We start from the raw sequence: 26,495 nt of genomic DNA on the forward strand, positions 1-26,495 counted from the left end.
GGACATACACATTCAAGGTATTTGGAGAACAGCCTCAGGAAAGGCTTCCTCTAGAATCAGGTATCTCCCTTAGCCACTTTCAAGGACTAACAGTAATAACAGTCCTCATGTAAGTCTCCTGATTTAACGTAAATTCCACAAGGAGACACTGCCTAGGTCAGGTGGATGTTAAATAATAGCTTTACACAATTTAGCTTGGACCCTCCCTTCTTACATCCTTACTAATTTTATAGACCTCTAACTCCTTACCTAACCACTTCTAGGAATATTTAGATAACCTTCTGTGCTGACAGCTATGCTCAGCCAGAATCCCAGTTCAAGCCTCCCTGTAATTATCATCATTGGCAGCATCTGGCCAGGTCCATCCCCAGATGGAGGAAAGTACCTTATCAGAGACACCTCTGTACTCTCTAAGCATCCAGACTACCTGTTTGAGAAGGTCTGGCAGATGTGCCAATTAAGCTTTACTTCCTCCTTTCCCAAATCTTACCTCTAGTTCCAGATCTCCCTTTAACTATCACCAGAGGCATCTAGCTGTACACAGGTTGCCTAGCGACTGAGCACACTTTCCCCCACTCTGAAGAAAAAACAGCAGATAGCTTGGACAGATAGGAGCCACAGGAAAAAAGAAGGCAGTTTTATTTTCTTCCATTAACCAGCAACTTATAGTCTCAACATTTTCTACCAATCATGTTTAAGACTATAATGGAGCACGTAAGATCCCTTTTCTTAGATATTACCTGAATTTAACCTTTAGTTAACTCATTTCCCCATTAGTCACTTCCCTTTTGGGTTGCAAATGATAATTAACAATTAACTGCTTCTCTATGTGATTTTTTTTTTATCACCCCTACATTTGACCCTGGCTTTGCACTGCCAAGGGATTACTGCTTGTAAGTGTACATATACCGGGACTTCCAGGGCATGAGTGGACAGAGAAGAGGAAAGAGAATGGAAGAACTAGATGGGTAAGAACTTGAGAGGAACAAACTGAGATGGGGAAGAACTAGATTGAAAGACTAGAAGAGAGTACTAGAGGAACGAAATAGAAGATGAGGAAGAGACAGATGGGGAAGTACTAGATGGGTAAGAACAAGGTGAAAAGGATCTAGGTGAGGTAGAATTAAGATGAGAGAATTAAGATAGGACTTAGAGGGAGCAATAGATAATATAGAGAGAAATCAGGCAAGAAAGAAGCTAGGCACAAGAACAGAACTGAAGCTGTGTATACAGGATGTTATGCCTGAGGAATTAAAGCAAGTGGACTATAGAGCTCGGTGTGCTGAGATTCTATTTCCTGGAAATAGTCCTCACCGTTAGTAGTTTTCTCTCCTGAGCCCCTGGGATGTATAATATTAAGAGTGGTCCCTCTAATATTATACAAGACTCCAGAAATTCTTAATTTATTTTATTCTGTTCTTTTTAAAATCTATGTATTTCATGTACATAGGCATGTCTGCACCGTGTACGTACCTAGTGCTCTCAGGACAGAAGAGGGTGCAGGACCTCTCAGACTAGAGTTAGAGTTGGTTGTGAGTCTGAGCTACCATGATGGTGCTGGGAATCCAAATGAAGTTCTCAGCAAGAGGACAAGTCCTCTTTGCTGCTAACCCTAGCCCTAACAGCCCCTCTGCTCTTGACTAGTGATGTGGCATTACTCCGATGTTAAGATATACTTCTAATATTTTTCCTATCTCTTCCACTTTCATTTAAACCTATGAATGAGTTCAAGCATAGCTTAGAGGAGGAATTTTTAACTGTGAATGTTCTAGAAACAAAAGTAAAATAAAAAAAATAAATCAAGGCACTATAAATACTTTTCATAACATAGGTATTGATAAATAGGATAGTCATTTAAACATGGCATAGTTTAAAGAAAAACAGAGCAGCTAGGCAGGGAGGTACATGTGCTAGGAAGGCTGAGGTAGGAAAATCACCAAGACTCCAGTCCAACCTGGTCCACAAACTGATTTCTAGGTCAGCCTAGGCTACATTGTGAGATGTTCCCAAAGTGGCAGAAGGCTTTGCCTTGTCCAGTGTGAGAGCGTGGGTGATGCTAAAGTTTACTGTCCTCCAGGCATCCCGTTTGGGGTTCTCTGTGCTGTTCTCCATAGGCAGCTGACTCAGAAGATGACCTACCATCAGGCTAGATTAGCTTTCCCTGTAGAATCATATCCTCTGTTTTATACTTTTTTTTAATGTATAGGCATTTCAAGAATGCCCAAGTAGATGGCTTCATTAGAAAATATGTGCTCCAGTGAAGTGTTTATCTAATTATTATGTATCAATAAAAAATCAGGAGTCAGATATCAGGGTAAGAACCTGAATGATCAGGGAAGCAATGGAGAAGTCACCAGTGTCCTCCTCTTTCTTCCTTTCCTCAATACAAAAGGCTGAGATACTTCCTCAGCATCACCTTACTATTTGCTGTTTCCTATCTGTCTACAGTCCTTCAAGACCTCTATGGTTACTGTTGCTTAGCTAGTGGTCAGCTCCACCCTCTGACTCAAAGCAAACTTTATTGTCAGAATATGATCAAAATGTCACACAACACTCTAGCCTGTAACTTAGTGACACTTCCCACCCAGTTTCTTATACATCCCAGAATGCATTTCAGAGAAATTAAAGACAATCTAGGCCGACATTTCCAAAAGTAAATTTGGAAGATTATAAGTCAGAAAAACAAAATCAGCCAACACTTAAGGCTCAGGACTTGGGCTCTAGTTCTGCTGTGATGTGTGTGACCCTGTCTGAGTCCCTGAACCTCTTCTGATGTCTTCTTATTCATAAAATGGGATCTTTGCTTTTAGTTCTGCATAAGGTAACAGTTTTAGTAACTTTTCATTTTTGTGAAGATAATTAAGTGAGTGGAGATTAAAAACACACACACCTTTTAGGGAGAGGTGAGTATTGTGAGGGCGTAAGGATTTTCAGAGTTGCTGTTAGTATAGCATGCTGTTTTATTCTTTGTGATTCTCTTTGATAAGAGCACCAGTGCTCTGAAGTGAATGATGATAGTGTGCTGGAGTTCAAAGGCAGTGAGCTCAGTCTGGAACCACCGATCAGTTCAATGCAAAGGCTCAGTGGGGAATAAGATCAGGAGAGGCAGAAGGGTGGTGGCTACTCCTGCAGCATTAGGACCAAGTGGAAGGGGACTTGAGGAGGGCCTGTCTCCTAGGAGGCCCAGGACAGAGTGAGAAGCCTCTGCCTCCCTCCTTCTTCCCTTTCCTCCCTCTTTTCTTCCCTCCTTCACAATGTAAGAAAATGAGTGAATTTGTCACAAGATACAGACTCTGGTTTAGAACAATTTTCATTTTATGATTACCATGGTCTTTTCAGGCTAATAATGATGTATGTTGGAAAGACTGATGTGTTGGAAATAGAAACTGAAAATGGAAAAGCAGAGTGAGGTAGTACATATCTAAAACCATTCAAGATGTAGAGGCTGTATAATGGCTAGTTAGAGACCAGTGTTGGCTACATAGGATGTTCAAGACCAGTCTGGTCCACATAGCTAGATTCTGTCTCAAAAAAGCCAAAATCAGGAGGTAGAGCCCAGCTGTAGATGCTTAGCAGGCATAGTGTTTCCAGCCACAGCCCAGCAATGAAAGAAAACAATTACACCAATGAAACAGTGAGTTGTGTGTGTGTGTGTGTGTGTGTGTGTGTGTGTGTGTGTGTGCACGCGCGCATGTATGTTATGTGTGTACAGCTCATAGCAGCCTTTACATTTTCTGGGTTTAGCACAGCACCTCTATTGAAAAGTGTCATTCTTTAAGCGAAACAGCATGACCTGAAGCAGAAGGCTGTGACTATTTACTTACAGGAGATTCCTCAAGATCATGATTGTTGACTGTTGATGTTCCTTTATAGAAAGGTGAGGTCACTGGACTCTTACTTGATATTCCAGCCACTCTCCTTCTATACCTGCAGCCCAACTCTATGCAGTTCTGCCCTAACTGTGCTTGGCCTCATTGTCCCAGAGGACATTTGGGAGATGGAAGGATGACTCGAGAGGGTTTCCGCCTATTCATGCATGCTGGGTGAGACTTCCCAGTGGTGTGGTTGGTTGGAGTCATCTGCACCCTTGGAAGTGACCCTCACTCACTCTCTGTGAGCCAGTAGGGCAGATGTGCTGGAGCCCAATCAGACGCGGCTGGTTGCGAGGCCCTACAGGTGCCTATTTGTTTACATCTCCCCAGGGAGAGAGTTTGCCACACTCACGTTTAATATTGAAAACGTGTGAGTTGAGTGAGCAGTGGACAGTGCACACTTGGTGTTAGTGTTTGGCTTGACTTCTTTTCTGGACTGCATAGAAAACTCTGCATTTGTTTTTCTCAGGCTCTGAGTTTGGCATCTCTGTCATTCCTGGTGTTTGTGTGATGTGATTGTTCTTCAAGTTTGCAAAAACCTCCTAGATGGTAGCAGAATCTAACTATTTGATTTGATTTATTTAAAGAAATTATTAAAAGCCACAATTAAAATTATGGAGATATAGTTAAAACTTGTTTATTACATCTCTACCAGTTTGGTGTTTCCAGTTACACAATTTTATTTGCTACTTAGCTTTGCTTTTCTTAGAGTTTATTTTTAACTGGGCTTTTCTTTCTTTTAATAGTAACAGGAGGGCAGGAAGGTTACCTGGAACTTAGTAATGTATAAACAACTGCACCGTTTTTGTCTTTTTTTTTTTTAGGTTTAAGTTTTCTTTCTCCTATTGTTTCAATGAACTACAGAGGGGCCATGAGAGATGATTCAGTGGGTAAAGGCACTTGCCACCAAACCTAACCACCTCAGTTTGATCCCTAGGACTCACATGGTGAAGGAGAGAACTGACTCTTGGCTGTTCTCTGACACACACACCTGTGCCCTGGCACATGCCCACACCTTCCTTTATACATACATAAATAAGTGTAATAAAAAACTATGGGAGAGCCGGGCGGTGGTGGCACATGCCTTTAATCCCAGCACTCGGGAGGCAGAGGCAGGCGGATCTCTGTGAGTTTGAGGCCAGCCTGGGCTACCAAGTGAGTTCCAGGAAAGGCGCAAAGCTACACAGGGAAACCCCGTCTTGAAAAACCAAAACAAACAAACAAACAAACAAACAAACAAAAAACTATGGGAAGTCTAATGTTTCCATAACCTGATAAATTTCAAAAACTGAATGCAAAAGGGAAAAGAAAACATGATAATCCAGTACAATTCAATATATATAGTTAGTAAATATACAAAATAATTGCATATATGTATTGCTCCTGAATACATATAAACACATTTGACCATTACTAGCATTGAATTTATGGTACTAACTAATTCTTAAAAGTGTGGCCCAGAGGTGATTTGGAGGATGAATGTATTCAGCCTCAATTATATCTATAATGCTTTAAGTTATTAAAAGGCTAACTTGCTAAGGCTAAGCATAAATGTTTATTCGTTGTTTTTCTCTATAGGTTTACAGCATAATCTGACTAAAGATCCCTAAATCTAATGTTTGTTCATAAAATTTTTAAGTCACCACAACCCAAGCTTATACAAACAAACAAACAAACAAAAAACATCAGATATGGTATCCTGCTATGTTGGTCCAGAAGTTTTCAATTGCATGTTGAGTCCTTTGTTGAAGGCACTAAATCCCCATGGGAAGTGGTATGGAGTATTTTGCTTTGTAGCTAAAGGATTTTCAGGATGAAAGGTCCTTAGACATGAAATGAGATCACTGGCAAGCTCCTGGTTTAAATTGTTGTTTGAAAATTTGTTTGATCTGTCCTCTTGTGGGGGAGAGAAAACAGTGATAGCCTAGATACGATATGATAATACATTAATGTTTTCTCAGTCTCTAGATCACCATGGCAACTGGACAGAAGTTGATGAGGGCTGTTCGAGTGTTTGAATTTGGTGGACCCGAAGTGCTGAAACTCCAGTCCAATGTGGCAGTTCCTGTCCCAAAGGGCTGTCAGGTGGGGATAGTTATTTAGTGCAGGCAATGCTTGCTCAGAGCAGATGCACAGCCATCTACAAAGATGCTAGACCAGATGCCACTGCTGAACTGTGTGAATCCATTGTGGGAGCCCACAACTGACTCAGTCCCCAGTTTGAATCTGAAGCCTGTTCTGAGTCAATAGAGTTCAAGCTTGTTTGCTTGTGCCAGGACCGTGAGAAAGTCCTCATTAGCCTATGGGAAAGAACACACTATCCAGCTAAATTCAGCCTGCTGACACTAGCCAGAGGTACATGGTGATAGAAAATGAAACTGCCTGCTCCTTGACACAAGGCAAGATAGATAGTGGTTGAATGCCTGTGCTGTGCATTGTTCTACCTCTGTCCTTCAAAACTATATACAAGCTGGCTGTGAAAATAAACTCAGGCACTGTCTGGCATTGACTGACAGGTCTCTCAACTCACCCAGCTACCCACTTGACTCCTTGGCAGGCTCCGACAAATTCCAGCAAATTAACGCACATGAGAATTACTGAAGTGGGCATTTGAAAAGGAATAACTTCTAGATACCACAAAGTTTCTAATGTTGAAAATCAGCTTTGTAATATAGTGATTTCAATTCTAGTATGTAACGTAGTAGTCATGAGAATTCTGAATAAGTTTTGCTGTCATGAACCTCCTTGTTTTTTATTTCTCACGTGGTGGGAAAGTAATTTCTGCATTAATGCTCTGTCATATTGGACTTAAGAGAATTCAGTGGTGGGATTTAATTGTCTCTAGTGATTTTTTTTATCAATATCCTTTTGACTCAAATTGTATTAAGGTACATTCCATACATACCCCTAGTCTAATATCCTTAGCAAGCCTTAAAGAAAATTTTTTGAGCTTATCCATAGCTCATCTTTCCAGGTTCACTTCTTATTACCCTCTCAGTAGACTGTAACAACCTTAAGTTTATTCAGTTTCTTCAAGAGACTCTCATTCCGTCATCATACATATTTCTTCAACCTGAAAAATACACGGCCCCCATTCTTACAGGATATCTCCCTACTTTTTAAGGCCTTCTTCTGTAAGACCTCCCTTTACTGTTATAGCAGAGATAGGTACTTACTGTGTTCTGAAGAAAACCACACTTTTCTGCAACATGGGGGCTTGAACCTGGGGATTTCAGTACACTTTTACTGACAGTCTACACACCCATCCACAAACTCAGCTTCCTTTTAGATGTAACTCAGAACCTCAGTGGTTCAGCAACAGAAGATTTTTTCCTAGTTCCCACAGTGCTGGTGGGGAGCCCTCCTCCACCAGTGACTTGCAGACCCAGGCCTCTTTCATTGTAGGCTTTGTGGACTTTAGCATGGGGCTCTCATGGAAAGAGAGGTTTTGGGGGAGATTTCACTGGACCAGGCCTGCAAGTGACTCTAAGTACTTTGCCTCACTTTCCTGTGGCTCCACCTCAGTCTGTTGGTTCCTCATGTGTGAAGGACAGGTGTCTTCATTACTTTTCTATTGCTGTGAAGAGACACCATGGCCAAGACAACTAATAGAAAGGCGCGATTACTGGGTCTTACGGTTCCAGAAGGTGCGTCCATGGGGTTTCTGTGGCTCTGATGAAACCATGATGAAAAGTAACTTGGGAAGGAAAGGGTTTATTTCACTCACACTTCCATATTCATCATTGAAGGCAGTGAGGGCAGGAACTCAAACAGGGCAGGAACTGGAAGGCAAGAGCTGATACAGAGGCCATGGAAGGGTGCTGCTTACTGGTGTGCCCTTCATAGTTTGCTCAGCCTGCTTTATTGCAGCACCCAGGACCTCCAGCCCAAGGGTAGCACCAAGCACTGGGCTGGGCCCACACACATTAATCACTAGTTAAGAAAATAAGCTACTGGCCTGCCTATAGCTCCATCATGCTGGGGCACTTTCTCAGTTGAGGCCCCTCCTCTCGGATGACTAGAGCTTGTGTCAAGGTGACATAGAACTAGGCAGCATAATTTACTCCTTATCAACTTGACAAACACATTGCTGTTACGACACAACCTTTCATTTCTTGTTCATCCCCAAGACCTCAAACTAATAACATCACAGTTTAAAATATTTCACAGACTTAAGAAACTCCACAGTCTTTACAAATTCAAACACTTTAAAATTCAGTCTCTTTAAAAGTCCAAAGCCTCTTAACTATGGGCTCTTGTGAAGTCACAGTAAGTCAAATGCCTTCTTAGTGCAAGGGGTATAGTCACAGTCTGAACAAAGCAAAGTCAGTGTCTTCCACACTCCACCAAAACCCAGCAGGGTCAGGCCTGTCACTATAGTAGCCTACTCCCTGGTACCAACTTGTCTTAAGGTTTTTATTACGGTGATGAAACACCATAGTCAAATGCAACTTGAGGAGAGAGATTATTAAACTCACAGCTCCATGTCACAGTTCGTCATCCAAAGCAGTGAGGGCAGGAACTCAAACAGGGCAGGAACCTGGAGGCAGGAGCTGATGCAGAGGCCATGGAGGGGTGCTGCTTACTGGCTTGCTCATCATGGCTTGCTCAGCCTGCTTTCTTATAGAACCCAGGACCACCAGGGATAGGCCACCCACAATGGGCTGGACTCTCCCACATGAGTATTTAAGAAAGTACCCTACAGAGTAAGTAGTCTACAGTCACATCATGGGGAAGCCATTTCTCAGTTGAGGTTCCCTGCTCTCAGATGACTATAGTGTGTGCCAAGTTGACATAAAAACTAGCTGGCACACTGGGAAATAATGTTCCTCATACATATCTAAAAAGAAGAGAAAGTAAGTCTTATGGATATGTGGAGTTCACTGAAACATACCTCTTTAAGCATCTTTTATTTGTTTCTTGAAAGTTTTGAATAGTATGTAAGTCAGTCTACCCTACTTCTTACTGCAGACTTAGAATACAGGCTTGTTGAAGGCAGGGGCATGCTCTGTCTTGCTTTATTTTCTCAGTTTTTCTAGCTCCATCATTATCCTTACAGCATTGTTATAAGGCAATGCCACAGTGCTCTGTGTGAATTGTATTGTCATTGCAGGTTCTAATCAAAGTCCATGCCTGTGGCATCAACCCAGTAGAGACATATATTCGTGCTGGCACCTACAGTCGAAAACACGCCTTACCCTTCACTCCAGGCACCGATGTGGCTGGGATCATAGAATCTGTTGGAGAGAGTGTGTCAGCTCTCAAGGTATTTGATTCTTAATTATTTCTATTTTGACTTAATAGCATTCTTCTGAAATTAATTCTAGCTTGAAAGGCTTTCAAAGGTACACATTGCACAGTTTTTGCAAGTTGGGGGACTCCTGGTCAAAAAAGAAAGTATTTCTTTTCCAGCAGCCTGCTTGTCTGCGCTGTTGGGAATCAGTACTGGGTAATTTCTGTGTCATTATGACTCAATGAATGAGTGGTGGTCCCTTTAGTCTAATAGAAACCTGTGAGTGAAGAAAACAAATAGAGATGACAGATGGCCCAACTCTTGTCATACACAGACAGAAATTTTAAATTTCTTTTCACAAAGTAGAGGAAAGGTTAACTCCTTTGGAGGATAAATAAAGCATGAGCATATGCAGAGTCACTATGCCGTCAGCATTGAGATCAGGCCTATGTTCATGGCTATTGCTACTGTTCTGCCTAGAGACATGGCCAGCATGGACAGTGTCTGTGTGGCATGCTTATGCCTACCTTCTTCCCTCCTGTTTTCTTGACCTGGTCAACTTTGGCATCATATTCACCAAAAATGGGCCTAATTGGAGAAACTTAATGTGCCCCAGTGCAGAACCTGGGCAGATTCTGTGGTTCTCAGCTTGTGGCATTGTGGCTTCTGCCCCCAGAGTCTCTAAAACTCTCTTGCTAATGCAGTAATGGTCTTGATACTCCCAGAGTCAATAGCCCTTTTATGTCATTATCTTTCTTAGCTTTCCAATGACATTTGAGACCTCCAGACACTTAACTTCTTCTTAGCCAACAACAAGAAACCCAGCTGCTTCCACTTGGGTTTCCACAGTACCACCTGCACTGCTGCCCTTTTTTCTAAGCATCCTTGTTTTCCATCCTTGCTCTGTGAATGCTACCGTAATCCTGTTGCCTCCAGCTCTCAATCCCATCCAGACCTGCTTTCTGTGTTCATTCTCTTTCCACAGTGGTCCATAGCCATAGGTAATCTGCTTCCTTTCTCCACTAAGTCCCGGGACTGTGTCTGCAATGGTACTTGCTGGCTATGTTAATCAAACAATTAAATTCTCACTATCAGTCTAGTTCCTATGCCACAGTAGTGACCTTTAAAGTGCTTACTAATCCTGTGAACCCAGCTGCTCCCTTCCGAGACAGGGCAGGTATAGGACATGTCTCTCGCCACACACTCTTCTCTTGGGGAAGTGCTGTGTCCTGCTGGTCATTCCCCAGGAGGCCCTTCCTCTATCTCTGGAAGGTTGAGATCATCTGTACTCACTCAGGTCTGACTGCCTTGGTGACAGCTGGTGTTTCAGGCCCATCTCAGGCCACCTGGCACTGCTCTCCTGCTCCTCTGGCCACTGCCTGTGGCTTAGTTCAGGTTGACTCTCCTATTGAAGTAACTGTGACCCAAAATTTATAGGCATCTGCTACCTTTTCCTGTTCCTGGAACCCTAACTCTAGAAAGCCTCATCAACTCTCACATTAATTACTTGATGTCAGATGGCTCCCTGGTGTGAAGGAGGACTATTTAACTTCCATCCATCCCTGTCTGCCACTCCTTCTGATGCTGCTGTTGTCTTCAGGACTGGACTCTCTTCCCTGTACACTCATGCCCTCTCATGGCTGTGTCGTGCCCATGCTGTTTCCACTAATGAAGCATAAATGTGGCCTCAGGGGCTTCTGTACTCCTGATTCCTTTTTCCCATGTTATTTCCTGTGGCTATTGTATGGAGTATGAACTGAAGTTCACAGAAAATACCCCGTTACCCTGTAAATGATTGTGCAAACCTAATGGAATGGTATGGCTTCCATGATGATGTAGAGCTGGTATGTTGTGGGTCCTGAGCTAAATTGCCTTGGTCTATCTAAGCCCTGTTAATAGCCATCCATTGCTCACCTCTTTGACCTAACATCCGTCTTTATGACTATTAGGACAACCCCTTGGGAATGCACACACAGACCACAAGCTTCCACCAACTTTAATGCTAAGAGTAACATCAGACATCGTCTGAGGCCTATAGCAGAGAATTCCCTGCTGTGCTGTAACTGCCTATCATGACGTTGCCACCAATGCATCTGAAGCGTGCTTGATTTATGCTTTCTCTGTTCTTTACTTCATGAAGCTGTTAACACATGGGAACATGGAGTTTAGCTGTGGTCGCTCATGGCTCCAGGATGAATTCTTACTCCCTTTGAGGTGAAAACTTTGTTTTTGCACAAATAAAAGGAAGTGCTTGTCATGTCTCAGCATTTGCTCTTGGCCGACTTCTATTGGTGAAATTATTAAGGCCACTCCACGTAGTTAAAAGGGAGGTTTATTTTGTGGGGTAACTTACAAATGAAGGGGTAGGTTGCAGGGTGTGGCAAAGGTATGGCGCAGTCCGTCAGTGTTCTCTGGAGAACTCTGCTCTGGTCTTCCTCCACCGTCCAGGGTCCCGGAACCAAGAGAAGCCTCTCCTCCGGATCCTGGGTCTTCCACTCCCTCCCTCAAGCCCCGCCTTGTGGGCGTGACCATTACGGAATCCTAAGTGAGGGTTGGAACTTCCAGGCCAAGACTGGGTTGGCTACCCACTACAGACTCCTTTGCCACCAGGCTTTTTCTCTGTGTTGCCTCATCTGGTTCTGCTCTTCAGATCTCGTCCTGATGTCTACAACCTGCCTCAGATACCTGCTCCCTGTGGAGCTTCCTCCATTCCCTCTCTTCTCTTGGCCCCGACTCACTGTGTTTGCTCGCTGTACCATTGCATGTCTTTCTTCCCCTCCTCTTAGAGGTGAGCTTGCTTGAGATTTGGGACTCCAAAATAATGCTTTTCTCTAGCGAGTTCTTAATGTTTGAATCACATGAAGTCCATCAGGCCTGTTTTCAAGCTGTAAACAAGGACTCTTCTTACTTCGTCTCGCTTGCCCAATGCTCACGCTGGCCTTTGGTGCCCAGCTTCCTTCCAGAGCCTTTTCACATCTGTCCTACAGCACAATGCTGTTAGCTTTTCACATTTCTTTATTAGGGGCCAGTTTGACTATACTGAGGCCGTCGTCGCTCAATATTTTGTCTATTCCATGGTCCATTTACTGTCTTTTTTCCCCCTAAAGATGTTGGCCATGTGTTTAGGTGGCCAGCCATTTGTCTAAACATGTGGGGTGTGTTAGACCAGGCTATGCATGTGCTTTTCCATGACCAGGGTGCAGCAGGTGGCCATTAAAAGAGCACTTTGCTTCCCACTGTGAGAGGTACTGGGGTCTGCTCTGGCTCTTTCTGCTATTTCAATGTCTTGCTTAATTGGATGACACTACGGAACTTACGTTCACTTCACTTTCCTCGTCTGTAGTGGGGATGATGGAACACGCACCTTCCCTAGGTCATTGTGGTGGTTACGTAGAAGGCTACAGCATCCAGCTTAGTAAGTGTTCAGCAGATCTACAGTGGTATCCCCCTGTTTTCTTTAATGATTCTTTTCATAAGTTCCCATGTGGAAAACATGAACAGAGGTTCAGTGTCTCAGTTGTGTTTATGATATGCTGAGTTGGAGATATCTGTGTATAAACGATTGTTTCTTACTTAAGGCTGGCATTGGAAAAGTCTCGCCCATCTTGGAATAATAGGAATCTCTGCTGCAGGCATTTGTTGATCTTTTTCAGAAAGGTGACCGGGTCTTCTGCACCAGCACAATTTCTGGTGGTTATGCAGAGTTTGCTCTTGCAGCAGATCACACTGTCTACACCCTGCCAGAGACACTGGACTTCAGGCAGGGGGCTGCACTTGGGATCCCGTACTTCACAGCCTGCCGTGCGCTGTTCCACAGGTGAGGTAGCACTGGGATTTCACAGCCATCCCAAGCAGGCAGCTCCTACCACCTGCTTTCTGTCTGTACTGTGGCTGCTTGACATTTCTGGCTGCTAGTCATTAAGTATTTCTGGGGTCATGACAATCATGGAGGGGACAGGAGTTTGATCATTTTGAGGAAGAATGAGGAAATTAATTCCTTGAATGTAGATTATTTTCTCAAAAACTGGGAGCCAGGAGGGAAATGTTAGAAGACCCTGAGGTCAGTGTTTATCTGTGTCTTAGTCACTGTTGTTTGAGTGAAGAGATGCTATGACTGAGGCAACTGTTACAAAGGAAAGCCTTCAATTGAGGGCTTGGTGATGGTTTCAGAGCGGTGATGAGTCCAAGGTCATCATAACAAAGAGGACAGCAGCAGACAGGCATGATGTTGGAGAAGGAGCTGAGAGCTATACCCAGATCCAGAGGCAGAGAGGGGAGCCTGGGCCTGGTTTGGGCTTTTGAAACCTCAGAATCCACCCCAGTAACACACTTCCTCCAACAAGGCCACGCCTCCCAGTGCTTCTCATTTCACCAGTAGCACCACCCCCTGGCGACCTTCAAATGTACGAGCCTGGGGTCCGTCCTTATTCAAGCCACCACAGTCTTAGTGACTCTTCTATTGGTGTGATAGGACAGCAGGACTCTTCCTTATAGAAGGAAGAGCATATGGCCTTGCAGCTTCAAAGGGTGAATCTGTGACTGTTATAGGGGAACGTGGCGGCAGGCGGGCAGCGGGCAGGCGCTGGAGCATTAGTTGAGAGCTTGTCCTTGATCCACAACCACAAGGCGGGATTGGGGCGGACTTTTTAAACCTCAAAACCCACCCTCAGTGGCACATCTTCTCCAACAAAGCCACACCTCCTAATCCTTCCCAAACAGCCCCACCAACTGGGGACCAATTATTCAAATGCATGTGGGCCATTCTCATTCAAACTACCGCTGTATTGGGGGATGTTTTTGTTTATTTAATTTTTTGAAGCATCAGCCAGACATGTCCCTGTTTAGAACCAAAAGGAGATGTAGTGGGAGGGGAGAGGTAAACCTTGCAAGAGAAGATGGAAAGGACCCAGGCAGGAGACAGGCTTCAGGTTTTATGAGGAAAACCCACCCATAAGACGTAGAAGGAAAGACGTAACTGTGGAAACATTTGCAGGTAGGAGGCAGGATGTTGAAGGCGCTTTTATACATTGGAGAGTCAGAGATGAGGGTACAAAAGTTCAGGGCCATGGGATTTTCTCCTGCATTTGTTATACATTGTCTTAGTTTGTGTTTTTATTGCTGTGAAGAGCCACCATGACCATGGCAACTCATAAAGAAAACATTCAACTAGGGTGGCTCACTTACAGTTTCAGAGGTTCAGTCTATTATCATCATGGCAGGGAGCAAGGCAGCTTGAAGGTAGATGTGGTGCTGGGGCTGAGAGTGCTACATCTTACAGGCAACAGGAAGTTACCTCAGTGTCACTCTAAGTGAAGCTTGAGAAAAAGACCTCAGAGCCCACCTCCACAGTGACATACTTCCTCCAATAAGGCCACGCCTCCTAATAGTGCCACTCCCTTTGGGGACCATTTTCTTCAAGCTACCACATACATTTGGCAAATATTTCAAGGGAGTCAAGTTTTCTGACTAATCAGAAGCTCTTTGATGGTGAGATGAAATGAGGCAAAGGTAACAAGAATGCTAAAGAGAAGGAGCAGCACAGTGGTCACTGCTGCAGGTGTGGGCCCTGGTGGCTGGCATTTCTCTCTCTGGTTGTTCCCGTTGAACATGGAATTGCTGTGGATGTCACTCTGTATAAATAAAGTGCTGATTGGCCAGTGGCCAGGCAGGAAGTATAGGCGGGACAAGAGAGAAGAGAATTCTAGGAGGTAAAAGGCTGGAGAGAGATTCTGCCAGCCTTGACGATGACAAGGAAGATGTAAGGTAATGGTAAGCACGAGCCACGTAGCAAAGTATAGACTAACAGAAATGGGTTAATTTAAGATAGAAGAAGTAGATAACAAGAAGCCTGCCACGGCCATACAGCTTGTAAGCAATATAAGTTTCTGTGTGTTTACTTGGTTGGGTCTGAGCGTCTATGGGCCTGGCGGGTAAGAGAGATTTGTCCTGACTGTGGGCCAGGCAGGAAAACTAACTACAAATGTCACCCAATGTGGGGCACGAACCCACGACCAGGCAGGAAAACTCTAACTACATGGATTAGAGTGGATGAAAGTCAGGGAACATTGGACACAGGCTGCTGGGTATTCTCCATGAGGGTTGGAATCCAGAACACAGCTGGGCTCAGTAAACGTCATGAGTTAACAAGCCAACGGCATGTATATACAGTTTGAACCCCAGGGGGCGGGGCGATGACCATCAGAAACAAAGTGAACCAGGGACATTTGTGCGTGTTTGGGTGCTACTCTATATATCTGTATGCACATATATCTTCTAAAATCAACTAGACATGTATAATTGATTAATGATTTTAAAGCCTGTCTCAAAATTGTAGAGGTTTGTGAGACTGAAATTTGGTGGAGGAGGCAGCAGGATGGAAGCTGGGATGGCCGCAGTCTAAGGCTCAGTCTGCTAGCACAGTGGCTTAGCGGACAAGCCTGTGCTCTGTGCAGGTCCTCACCTGACTGGATGAGGTCCACCCACACTGTAAAGGGAAGAGACTGTCAATTAATTGTTAATTTTGTACAAAAACAATAACAAAAACAAAGTATCAACAAAAAATGCTCTTTTACGAACATCCAGAATGATACTTGAGAAAATCTGAGGTGCTTTCCCAGTCATATTGTTATACCGCATGGCTGCTTTCAGGGCAGCACACAGAGCCGTGGGAGTGAGGGAGAAGGTCCATGGAGAGGAGAGGGTGTGAGGGAGAAAGTCCATGCAGAGGAGAGGGAGTGAGGGAGAAGGTCCGTGCAGAAGAGAGGGAGTGAGGGAAAAGATTTTCTTTCTTTTACTCTAGGCCTTGAGATTTGGGAAAATGCATTCTTCATGTTTGAGGGATTTTCTAACATTTTCAAGGTGTGTTTTATCTCTCAGTGTATATTGTTAGTAATCTTATTCCCCTACATTTGTACATTTAACGTATGAGGTTTTTTGATATTTATGTCTCAGTTTATCGTCTAAACTCTCTCTCTCCTCACTTTCCTGTCTATAAACAAGAGTGAGGGAGGCTTCCGTGATTGCCACATGTAAGCCGTGAGCAGGGACTCAGGGCTGTTATATTCTCATTCTGGAATGAACAGGGTCTCCAAAAGGGGCCCCAGAGTGAGCTGGGTGATAAGGGTGGTGGTGATGGGAAGGCTTGTGTGTATCAATAGTGAAGCACTCCCCGTGCTGACTGGGTGTCTGTTCCTAGCATTCCGTGTTCAAAAGAATGTGGTAATGGGGCGCGGGTGCAGAGCCTGGTGGGCACTTTACAGGGCCCTGGGGACCTTGGTGACTCAGCACTGCCTTTCTCAGGACTCTCAGATCTGATGTACAGTGGTGTGGAGGGTCTGGGACATTTTCTTGGCACTGCCAGAAGCAGTTACCTGCTATAATTACCTGGGTAACCCTGGACCACAGGATAAAGACTAAGCCTCAGAAAACTTGTTGGGGACACTCTGTGGGGACACATGAACATGAGGGACTCCAATTTTTCTGGTTCAGAAATTCACCAACATACAAGGACTGTAGCCTAAGAATTGCAGTGTGATTTCCACATCCATCATGGACAGAGGCAGGTAACAGATACCCAGTACCCTGAGTGGGTACTGCATGGAAGGTTTATGTTCATTGCGGCTCTGGGAACCGTCCTTTGAGCCTTGGGGTTAGAGGATACTTGATTCCGTGTCAGGATACAATAGCTCTTTGGGTGTTAGCTGAAGCAAGAGTAGAAATTCCTCAAAGATGATGGGAACACCAGCTCTTGGCCAGCTTAGGAGGACAGTAACGGCCCCTCTGCTTTGTTCTGCAGTGCTCGTGTGCAAGCTGGGGAAAGCGTCTTGGTTCATGGGGCGAGTGGAGGAGTAAGTATCTATAGTTTTACATCTATCTATGTTTAAGTGAGCATGGAGTTATGGGTCTCACATAATAGTTCTTGAAATCTCTTTACCTTTTTACTTTTTAAATTTTAAAAAGTTATTCTTTGAGAATTTCATACATGCATTCAGTGTATTTGATCCCCCCCCCCCAAATACCTGACAAACATGTCCTTTCCAACTTCACGTCCTCTTTTAAAGTAACCCATTGGGTCCAAAGTCAGTGATGCCTAGATGAGAAGCCGTTCACAGGAGCACAGTGGGCCCAAGAGGACCACAACCCTGCAGAAAATTGCCCCTTCCTGCCCCAGCCATTGTCAGCTGCCAGTAGCTTCTCAGCTAGGACAGGGCCCTGTGCATCCCTCATCTGTCCTTGCTGGGATGCTGACATTGTACAGAGTAGTCGTTTTGAAGAACCAATTGCAGTGATGCTCCCCTACCCTGCCTTTAGTGCCATGAAACGTCTTTCGAAGCAGTCCCCGAGTGGAATTCATGGCTGATGCTGTAGCATTTCTTGGTTAGTAAATTCAGCAGAACACTTCATACAAAATTAATGTGGGTTTTCCACCCATGTTGGGAGTGCACCAAAACTGGCCTTGCCTTTGCCTCTAGGTAGTGTTTCTCATTGTTCTTAGAGTTATGTGACATTTTAAGCTGTTCAAAGGTTAGCAATAGTTGTTGCATATTACCTTAGATAACAAAATAAGGCTCATTAAACCTCTTGGGCAGTGTGGTCAGCTTCTCTTCTGTCCAGTCCTGCCTGCCAACACACACACACACACACACACACACACACACACACACACACACACACACACACACTGTTATGACATCCAAGGAGTGCTTGGTATATAGCTGTGTCCTCAACACCACAACCCAAGGCTGAAGATGTTAAGGATTAGTGGGGAAAGGATTCAGAACTTAGCACCTAAGCCTCTTTAGGCAACCACCAAGTACAGCACTGTTAGACTCCTCCTCAGAAATCTTACTGCAGTCTGCCTCCAAGGAGCATGGAGGGAAAAGTAGATGCATGCATTTGGAATTTAATACTCCAGCACAGGGAGGCTTTGGAAATGTTGGAGACAACATTTCACATTTTTAAAACTCAGGGCCTGGGGCACAGTGGCTCAGCTTCAGGGAACTTGTCAGCTCTCAGTACTGGGTGTTTTGTGAGGATGTGGAAAGGAACATGCCCAATGTAATGATTGTGGTGCCCTGACAGTATGGCTCTGCCTCTAAAAGTGCCAGGTAACTCAAAAGTCTGGCCACTTTGTGTCTTTTTAGAGATGAACTTCCTTGTTTCATATCCAGCTTCTGACTCAAAGAAGTCTATCCTGGAGGATTTCAAGGATCAGACTGTTTATCAAAAAGTCCAAGGTGTCTCTGAGAAAACACAACTGCTGAACTTACTGTTTACTACCACCAAAGGCTGGTTTTGGATAAGGTTTAAATTTAACCCAATAACCAAAGGTTTGAAAAGCACATGAGTTTATTTAAATTACTGGGGCTTTCTGAGAGCCTGGCACTCTGTAGTGAAAAGAGATTTTGGTACAGTGGAGAGAGAGGAGTTTAAAAGAAATCTCTTAATTCCCTTCACCCTCCTGTAGAAAGTCCTGTCTCTTCAGAGGGATTGGTTTGCTTGTTGAAAAGGTAAAATCCAGACTGTTGGTTTTTGGAGCTGACTGAGCCTGCTCAATCCTGGCTGGCTGGGGCAGGCTGATGGCCTGGTGTGTATAGCACCTCTGATCCCCTGCCCTGTCTGAGGGAGGCAGCATTGGCTTCTGCCTGGCTTCTGTTTGTACTTTCTGTTCTCATTTAATTCACATCTCTGCAGGATTATGTTGTGGGTTTAAAGTGATATGATTTACGAACACAGCCACTGTCCTGGTATGTTGGGGGGGGGGGTGCCCTTTTAGTGGTAGCAAAGTAAGTCGGAGAAAAATAAAAATAGCAGGCAGATAATGGCACATAATCTCTTGGAAAAATATTGTGAGTCTAATTGTTGGCAAGAAAATAACAGCCAGAGCCATTCAGAAGACTACTGGGTAGCCCCTCAAAGGAGAACATTACACGATAGGTTTGCATTAAATCTGTACTTTAAAATGTGATTTTATTAGAGTCATAGTGTCAATAGAAAATTTAAGTTACTGGAGTGGATTGCAATGATCTTGTAGTGCCGCATTTCATCTAATGGCTGCCTGTCTTGTCAGATGGAGTCCCTCCTACATGTTTTGGTCTAGAAATCCCATAGCCTGACTTGCATAGCCTCATGGACCTTTAAGCCTATTTTAGCCTGGGAGGCTAGAATTGCTCCTGCTCAAGTGAGTTTCTCTCATTTCTCACTGTAATTATTTTTCCTATCTTGCCCAATCCCATTGGCCTTCCAGATCATAGCTTCTTCATTTTTCAGTTGAGTTTTTTACATTTATTCATTTGTGTCTGTGCATGCTCTCGGTGGTCAGAGGACAACTTGCCTGAGTTAGTTCTCCACTCCCACTACATGGTTTCTGACTTGGCTCAGTGGAAAGCAGTCTAACCTACTGATCTGGTGTCAGCATGTATCAAATTAATGTCGTCTTTGAATTGTATTGTGTTGGAATCTATGGTTTTAATAAGATGGTGTGATATGGGAGGGAACATGCTCACTTTTGGCCTCTACATGTGCACTGGATATATACGCTAGCACATGTACACATATACTCCCAAAGAAGGCTTGATTTTAAAAATTGCTATTGAATTGCTGCCTTGCATTTCATTAAAAAATAGTTCAATAAATTTTGACCTGGGAGTAGGGAAGAATTTTCACCAATTTCTGAAGTGGGCCTAAACATGTCTGCCACTTTTGTGCTACATATATTTATGTGAAGTGTCGTTCTTACACTTGACCATTACAAAGTCAGAATAATGGGGCAAACTCTGAGAGGTATGATTTGTGTGTCTGTTTTATGTGCCCATATGCCTAAGGTTTTATAAAAGGAGTCCTGAGTGGGAAGTGCTGAGGAAGCCCTGGTCTGTGTATGAAACACTTATCGTTAATGGAAAACAACAGCCTAACGCGGTGGCTCATGTTGAAAATCCTAACACTTGGGAGGCTGAAGCAGAGGGTCACTGTGATTTCAGACTAGCCTGGGCTATGTAGTGTGTTTCTCAAAAGAAAAGAGAAATGGGGTGCTGGAGAAATGGCTTAGAGGTTAAGAGCAATGACTGTTCTTCCAAAGGATCCAGGTTCAATTCTCAGCATCCACATGGCAGCTCACAACTGTCTATATAACTCGAAGATCTGACACCCTCACACAGACACACATGTAAGCAAAACACCAATGCACATAAAATAAAAATGAATAAATGATAAAAAAAAGAAAAAAAGAAATTGCTAAATATCTACTTTTCAAGCAATAAATAAATTTAACTTTGAATAAAACTAGGGATATAAAAAACATATGATAAACCACAGTTGGGAAGGGTTTTATTCTATGAAAAATGAGAGTAAATGGATGCAGTTGGAGAGCCCAAGCTCTGCTCTGGATCAGTAGTTCCCAGTGGGGTGATTTCACATCACTCCACTTTAGCACGAGTCTTAAAAGGTCTTATTAATAAAAACAAACCCGGTGCCAGTTATTGGGGTGAATGCTGGAAGATCAGAGAAGTGGAACAAGCCACAGCCACCTCACTTTGCCAATTCCTCAGCTGATCCTGTTCCCTCAGCCTGGAAGCCTCTGTGTCCTTATCCAAATGGGTCTCAGCTGAACTGCTGCTCAAAAGCCTAAAAGCTTAACCAGCTCTAATTCCTGATTTTCACGCCTTATATACCTTTTTGTGTTCTGCCATCACTTCCTGGGATTAAAGGCGTAAATCACCATGCCTGCTGATCCAGGGTGTCTTTGAACTCAGATTCGGATCTCTGCCTCCCAAGTGATAGGATTAAAGGTGTGTGTGTCACCATTTTCTGGCCTCTTTGTCTACCTAGTGTCTGTTCTGTCCTCTGCCCCAGAAAAGTTTATTAGGATGCACAATATATTGGCGGACACAATGTATCACCACACTCCACTTCCTTGCTGTGGATTCATCAGGGTCTAGAGGGTCTGCCTGTCAGTGTGGGGAGACAAGTCTAGAGTACAGCTGTGAGCACACCTGGAGAGCTAGGATTCTCCAGGGAATGCCATGTTTCTCAGTATTTTCCAGAACTTTTACCTTGCCCTGGACTTTGGTTGTTGACTTTATCTCCAATGGGTCATGTGATCCTTCCCTGAGCCACGTCATCCCTCTTTCTGCCCTTTGACCATCCAAACCATGTCCCTGCTCTGTCCATTCAGCCAGACCCCCCCCTTTACCGTCTGCGATTGGTCAGTGTTTGGCTCTCCTCTCACCCCGCCCCACCTTTCCTGATGACCTAGACAGCCCCTCTCCACATCTCTAACCCAGGTTGTTATTTCCTCTAGTACTTTCTGTTCACTTCACTGACTTTACTGACTTGTTTGTTCCTTTACTGTCTTCCTTTGTCTTTAGAACTCGATATTTTTACATTAAGTACATGGGCAGCACAAGACAGGCACTCAATAAATGTGAGCCTATAAACCTGTGTCTCTGACTTAAATGGTAGAGGTCTTATGCTTGTTATAAGACTGTCGTATTTAATTGGCTAGGTACAGTTAGGCAGCAATGTTGAAGTCTTTTTTAAAGCCTGCACCTCCTGCACAAAGAAGGTATTAGCAGGTGTTAATGGTTACATTGTGCAGTCTGATTCAGCCTTGTTCTGCAGTGTGAGATTTGGAAAAAGTTGCTGTATTTAGAGCTTGCCCAATCCTTATCAGCATAATACAGCTAGAGGTGATGAAGACCACACCCAGCACTGTGAGGATAAGTTGAGCACAGTGTAGGGAGAACTCAGCCTGTCACCAGAATGGTATGAATATGAACTCAAAGCTGGTTTTCTTCTAACCTTCAGGATAGATTATAACTAGGACATTGGTTCTCAACCTTCCTAATGCTGTGACACATTAATACAGTTCCTCACGTTGTGGTGACTCCAACCATAAAATTATTTCTTTGCTACTTCATAACTATAATTTTGCTACTGTTAGAAATCATAATGTAAGTATCTGATATACAACCCTGTGAAAGTGTTGCTCAAAGGTTGAGAAACACTGCATTAGAAGGATCTGAAGTTTCCTGTTGGCATTGAAGGCTTTTCGGGAATGCAGAGACTGTGTAATATCAGGCTTATATTTTGTTTTTCAGGTTGGAATAGCTACGTGCCAGATTGCCAGAGCTCATGGCTTAAAAGTTTTGGGCACAGCTGGTTCTGAGGAAGGAAAAAAGCTTGTTCTGCAAAATGGAGCTCATGAAGTGTTTGATCACAAAGAAGTTAATTATATTGATAAAATCAAGGTAAAGTTTTCTACAGTTTTAAAAAGTCAAACATTACTTCTTGGAGATTTACTCATTTTAAAAACAAGTTATTTTAACTACTGTCCTTTTAATGAATAAATAAGACTTTTCTTAATAAATAAGATCGCTTCCATTTTCATATCTCTGTGTGCTTTAATTGGTTTAAAAGGCACAGGCATCTAGTTTTTCAACCTTTCCTGTCATGTTTTCATTGTGCATGCATATTAAATGAGGTGGAACTTTTCTGATGGTTAAAAAAATTGAAAGGTCACATTGTAAGTAAAGCTTGCAGCTCCACGATGCTCTTAGGGCAGCTGTTACGGTGTAAATTCCCATTGCAGTTGAGATTCCCAGAAGTACGAATCAGATGTATCTATCCGGAAATTATGCTGCTTGTTAACGGGGTCCTTGGGGAGGAATAATCACTGCCCCTCCCACCATGGTGAGGAGCATTCAGGTAATTATTGCATACAACACAGTTCATACAGGATCTTATCTGTGTCTGTTTTGCCTGGCCAGTGCTCTGCCACTGACTTCTATCCCCAGCCCTCCCCTCAACCCTCAAGTCCTTATTTGTATACTGTTGATAACTAATCCAAGACTGACTCCTTGCTCACCCTCACAAGCACTTTCTTGAGTTAGGAGAATGAGAATTTCCTGGCACTGAGTGCTTTAGAGAGGTAATTACCCAAGGGGGAAGAATGTGTGTGTGGGGGTCTATTTCCACCATACTGCCTTGCCAAAAAACACCAGTCAAGGCTCCCATTTGTGCCCTGTACAGGGGAGCTGGCACCCCATGCTTATCCCTGGACTGTTACAGAGGTTATGGAAGCCTGGTTCCTGGGTGAGCTGGCTGCTTGTTTGTCCAGAGTCTGAGGTCTTGACTCCTCCACCTGCCCTGTGGCTCCTTTGTTTCTCATGTTCCCAGAAATCTCCAGGCCTCTCCCACCCTCTGCTTTGTCCCCACTCCTCTCCCCTTCCCTCTCCAGTTCCTTTACTGCCTACCTTCTGGAAACACAGGGGCACTCACTGCTCCCTCCCTTCCTCCCTCCCAATGCAGTTCTAAATTTGTGTAATTGCACATCTGCCCAGCTGCCTCTCAGGGGTCAGAGGTGAAGCCTTGTGACTAGGCTGGTCTTGTGTCTGACTTCATCCTCAGGAGTGAGACCTTGACTCCATCTCCTTGAAACTGACTCTCTTCCTACACACTGGCATCACTTTAACCTCCTTTCTCTTCATGTTACTACACACTGTCTGTGTGTCTGTGTGTCTGTGTGCCCTCTGTTGCCCCTTTGACCCGACTTTCATTCCTTTGTGCCACCAGCCTAGTAGTCTTTGCCATACATGTTACCAAGGCAGGAGCCCTTCTCTCAATGGTTACACTCATTTTAAATCATCTTCTCCTGCTGCCCTCCACGCTGCCCACGTTACTCTGCCAGCTTCACCCCTTCAAGGGTCTCTCAAGTCCTTGTCACTGCTACTTAAGCCTCCTTTTCCACAGCCTGATGAGTGTTTGTAAGTGAGCTCAGAGCCCCTTTATCTTCTACTGTTCCCAGAGATATTTGTCCCTTTAAATGTATCAAGAAATAACTAGGGGCTGGAGAGATGGCTCAGAGGATAAGAGCACTGACTGTTCTTCTAGAGGTCCTGAGTTCGATTCCCAGAAGCCACATGGTGGCTCACAACCATCTGTAGTGAGATCTGGTGCCCTCTTCTGGTCTGCAGCCATACATGATATATACATAATAAATAAGTATTTAAAAAGTAATAACTAGAATGGATCTCTTTTCAAATAGGAATTTTTACTTCTTGCCTCTTCCCGAGTTTCTAATACTTAAAACATTGAATTAATGAACACCTGAAAAATAAAACCAAACACCTGGTCCTTCACTTAAGGCACTGATCAGCATGTTTCAGCTGTAACAGTTTGTCTTTTCCTCTCCCACAATGCTGTGGTTGAGGAAGAATTCCCCAGAGGCCCTGCGTAGCGTTTCCTCATCTCCCTTCTTGTGCTTAGGGACCCCTTTTCATCCTCCAGGTCGTGTCCTCTAAGGAACTTTCCTTGACCAGTGTAGGCAATGAAACCTGAACTCTTTGCTTCTGTAACTCATGGCTTAAGCTTGCTAACACAGCACTCAGGCCTCGCATGAAAGCTGTGCTTGTGGTGGTTTCCACCAGATTTCTAGTTTAAGTGCACGGCGTCCATTCTTTGCATCTATCCAATGCCTGGTGTGCGTATTCACTTTTGTTAAAACAAAACAAATGTAATATAAAATAACGATACTACTGCTGGTTCTTCAAGAACCATTTTTAAATATGGAGAACCAATATTCTACAGTGCAGACAAAAAGAATTAGTGTAGCAAGCAATAAGAAAGCACTTAGAACAGCACTGAATATGCACACACAGAAATATACACCCCACCCACCCACAGATACACACCCCAGTCCCCACGCACATCCTGAAAGCACCAGTGGAGACCCCTAGGGTTTGGGAAGTTTTGATTTGTTGTTTACTTTCTGTAAACATTTTTAATGATAGGAAAATTTTAACTAAGGAAAGACATTTTATGTTCAAGTTGACTAGCACACACACAAATAACCCATACAGATTTTATCTCATTATGGCAGTTTATCTGGGGCTCTTAGTCTTCACACCGCAGAGTGTGGCTGCTTGGCGTAAGTAGACCATTTTAAAGCATGCATTGTTAGTCTTAAAAACACAGCATTTACATGCCATCTGAACCACATTTCTGTGAAACATGCTACTGGAGAAGCGAGTTTATAGCCATTCACCTTTATCTTGTTCCTTTTATTATGCAGAAATCTGTTGGTGACGAGGGGGTTAATGTGATTATTGAGATGCTGTCGAATGTCAACCTGAGTAATGACTTGAAGCTTCTGTCCCGCGGAGGACGGGTAATCGTAAGTATTGTGCTTCATCCCTTTGAATTTCTCTGCCATTTCCCCCTTCGCAGGCATCTTCACAGTATACCTGCTCTTTTCATGACAGGTTGTTGGCTCTCGAGGTCCTATTGAAATAAACCCAAGGGACACTATGGCAAAGGAGACGAGTATAATTGGAGTTTCTCTCTTTTCATCCACCAAGGTAGGGAAGGAGGTGGTTCTGATGTTGCTAACATGAACACTTGGAAGTTTATCTAGTCAACAGGTTTAAAGTAGATGCTGAGCTTGGTCACCCGACTGGAGAGGTAGATACCGGTCATGGCTTGTGAGAGCAGCAGTATAATTCAGTCTGTTTGGGAGAGGGCATGCTAATCATAGCTATTTCAAGACAATATTTCCTATATGAGCACTGTCCCAGGCATGTGCGACTGACAGACAATTAAAAGGTAGTTCTGGGCCAATTTTCAAATCTGCACATTTGCAAGAGGACCTTTCTGGTATGGCTCCCTGATACCGGCATTCCTTAATACCTCCAAACATGAGTCATGTGGTCCACTGCTGAGAAGCAAAGAACAACAAAAACACACTTAAAAAAAACTTTGTCTCTTTCCCCTAGGAGGAATTTCAGCAGTTCGCAGGCATCCTCCAAGCAGGAATGGAAAAAGGCTGGGTGAAACCTGTGATAGGTTCTGAGTACCCATTGGAGAAGGTGGTCCAGGCCCATGAAGACATCATCCATAGCAGTGGGAAGACTGGGAAAATGATTCTTCTCCCATGATGACCAACTCTTTCTGGGACGCCCTTGTGTCACTGTGACCTCTTCCTCCCCAAGTCTTTCTTCCGTCTGTCATCTTTAATCAGCATTCATTTCATTGGGTTTCATGTATTAAAAACTTTCGGGGTAGACACAGTGGAGTAACACCATAGCAGAGGGCAGCATGCAGCCTTATGTAGGGCTGGCATGCATCTCAAAACTGGGTTTGCTTCTTTCTCTTGGTTTTCTTGGTTTGGTTTAGTGTTTCTGTTTTGTTTTGCTTTTGAGACAGGATCTTGCTCTGTAGTTCATGCTGGCCTTGAACTCGTGGTGATCTTTCTGTCTCAGCCTGCTAAGTGCCAGGGTAAGTCATGGACTGCCACACACAGCTTCATTTCAGAACTTCTTAATTGATTGATTTCAGGCCCTTGACTCTTGGTCTCCAGGAGCTTCCAGGCCTGCCTACCTTTATTTAAGGTACCC

General features: G+C 43.9%; 1 protein-coding gene across 1 annotated transcript in view; it reads left to right on the plus strand.

Moving 5' to 3' along the window:
* Window positions 1–26,288, plus strand: part of Cryz (crystallin zeta) — a 28,076-nt gene extending 1,788 nt beyond the window's left edge. The window contains exons 2-9 of the mRNA XM_036189883.1: window positions 5,834–5,957; window positions 8,986–9,138; window positions 12,759–12,922; window positions 16,901–16,952; window positions 22,203–22,352; window positions 25,175–25,276; window positions 25,365–25,460; window positions 25,875–26,288. Of these exons, the coding sequence (XP_036045776.1) occupies window positions 5,847–5,957; window positions 8,986–9,138; window positions 12,759–12,922; window positions 16,901–16,952; window positions 22,203–22,352; window positions 25,175–25,276; window positions 25,365–25,460; window positions 25,875–26,036 (990 nt within the window). The 5' untranslated portion in view covers window positions 5,834–5,846 and the 3' untranslated portion in view covers window positions 26,037–26,288. The remainder of the gene's footprint in view (window positions 1–5,833; window positions 5,958–8,985; window positions 9,139–12,758; window positions 12,923–16,900; window positions 16,953–22,202; window positions 22,353–25,174; window positions 25,277–25,364; window positions 25,461–25,874) is intronic.
* Window positions 26,289–26,495: the final 207 nt, after the last annotated feature.

The sequence above is a fragment of the Onychomys torridus genome, chromosome 6 (assembly GCF_903995425.1).
Source record: "Onychomys torridus chromosome 6, mOncTor1.1, whole genome shotgun sequence".
Lineage (NCBI taxonomy): Eukaryota > Metazoa > Chordata > Mammalia > Rodentia > Cricetidae > Onychomys > Onychomys torridus.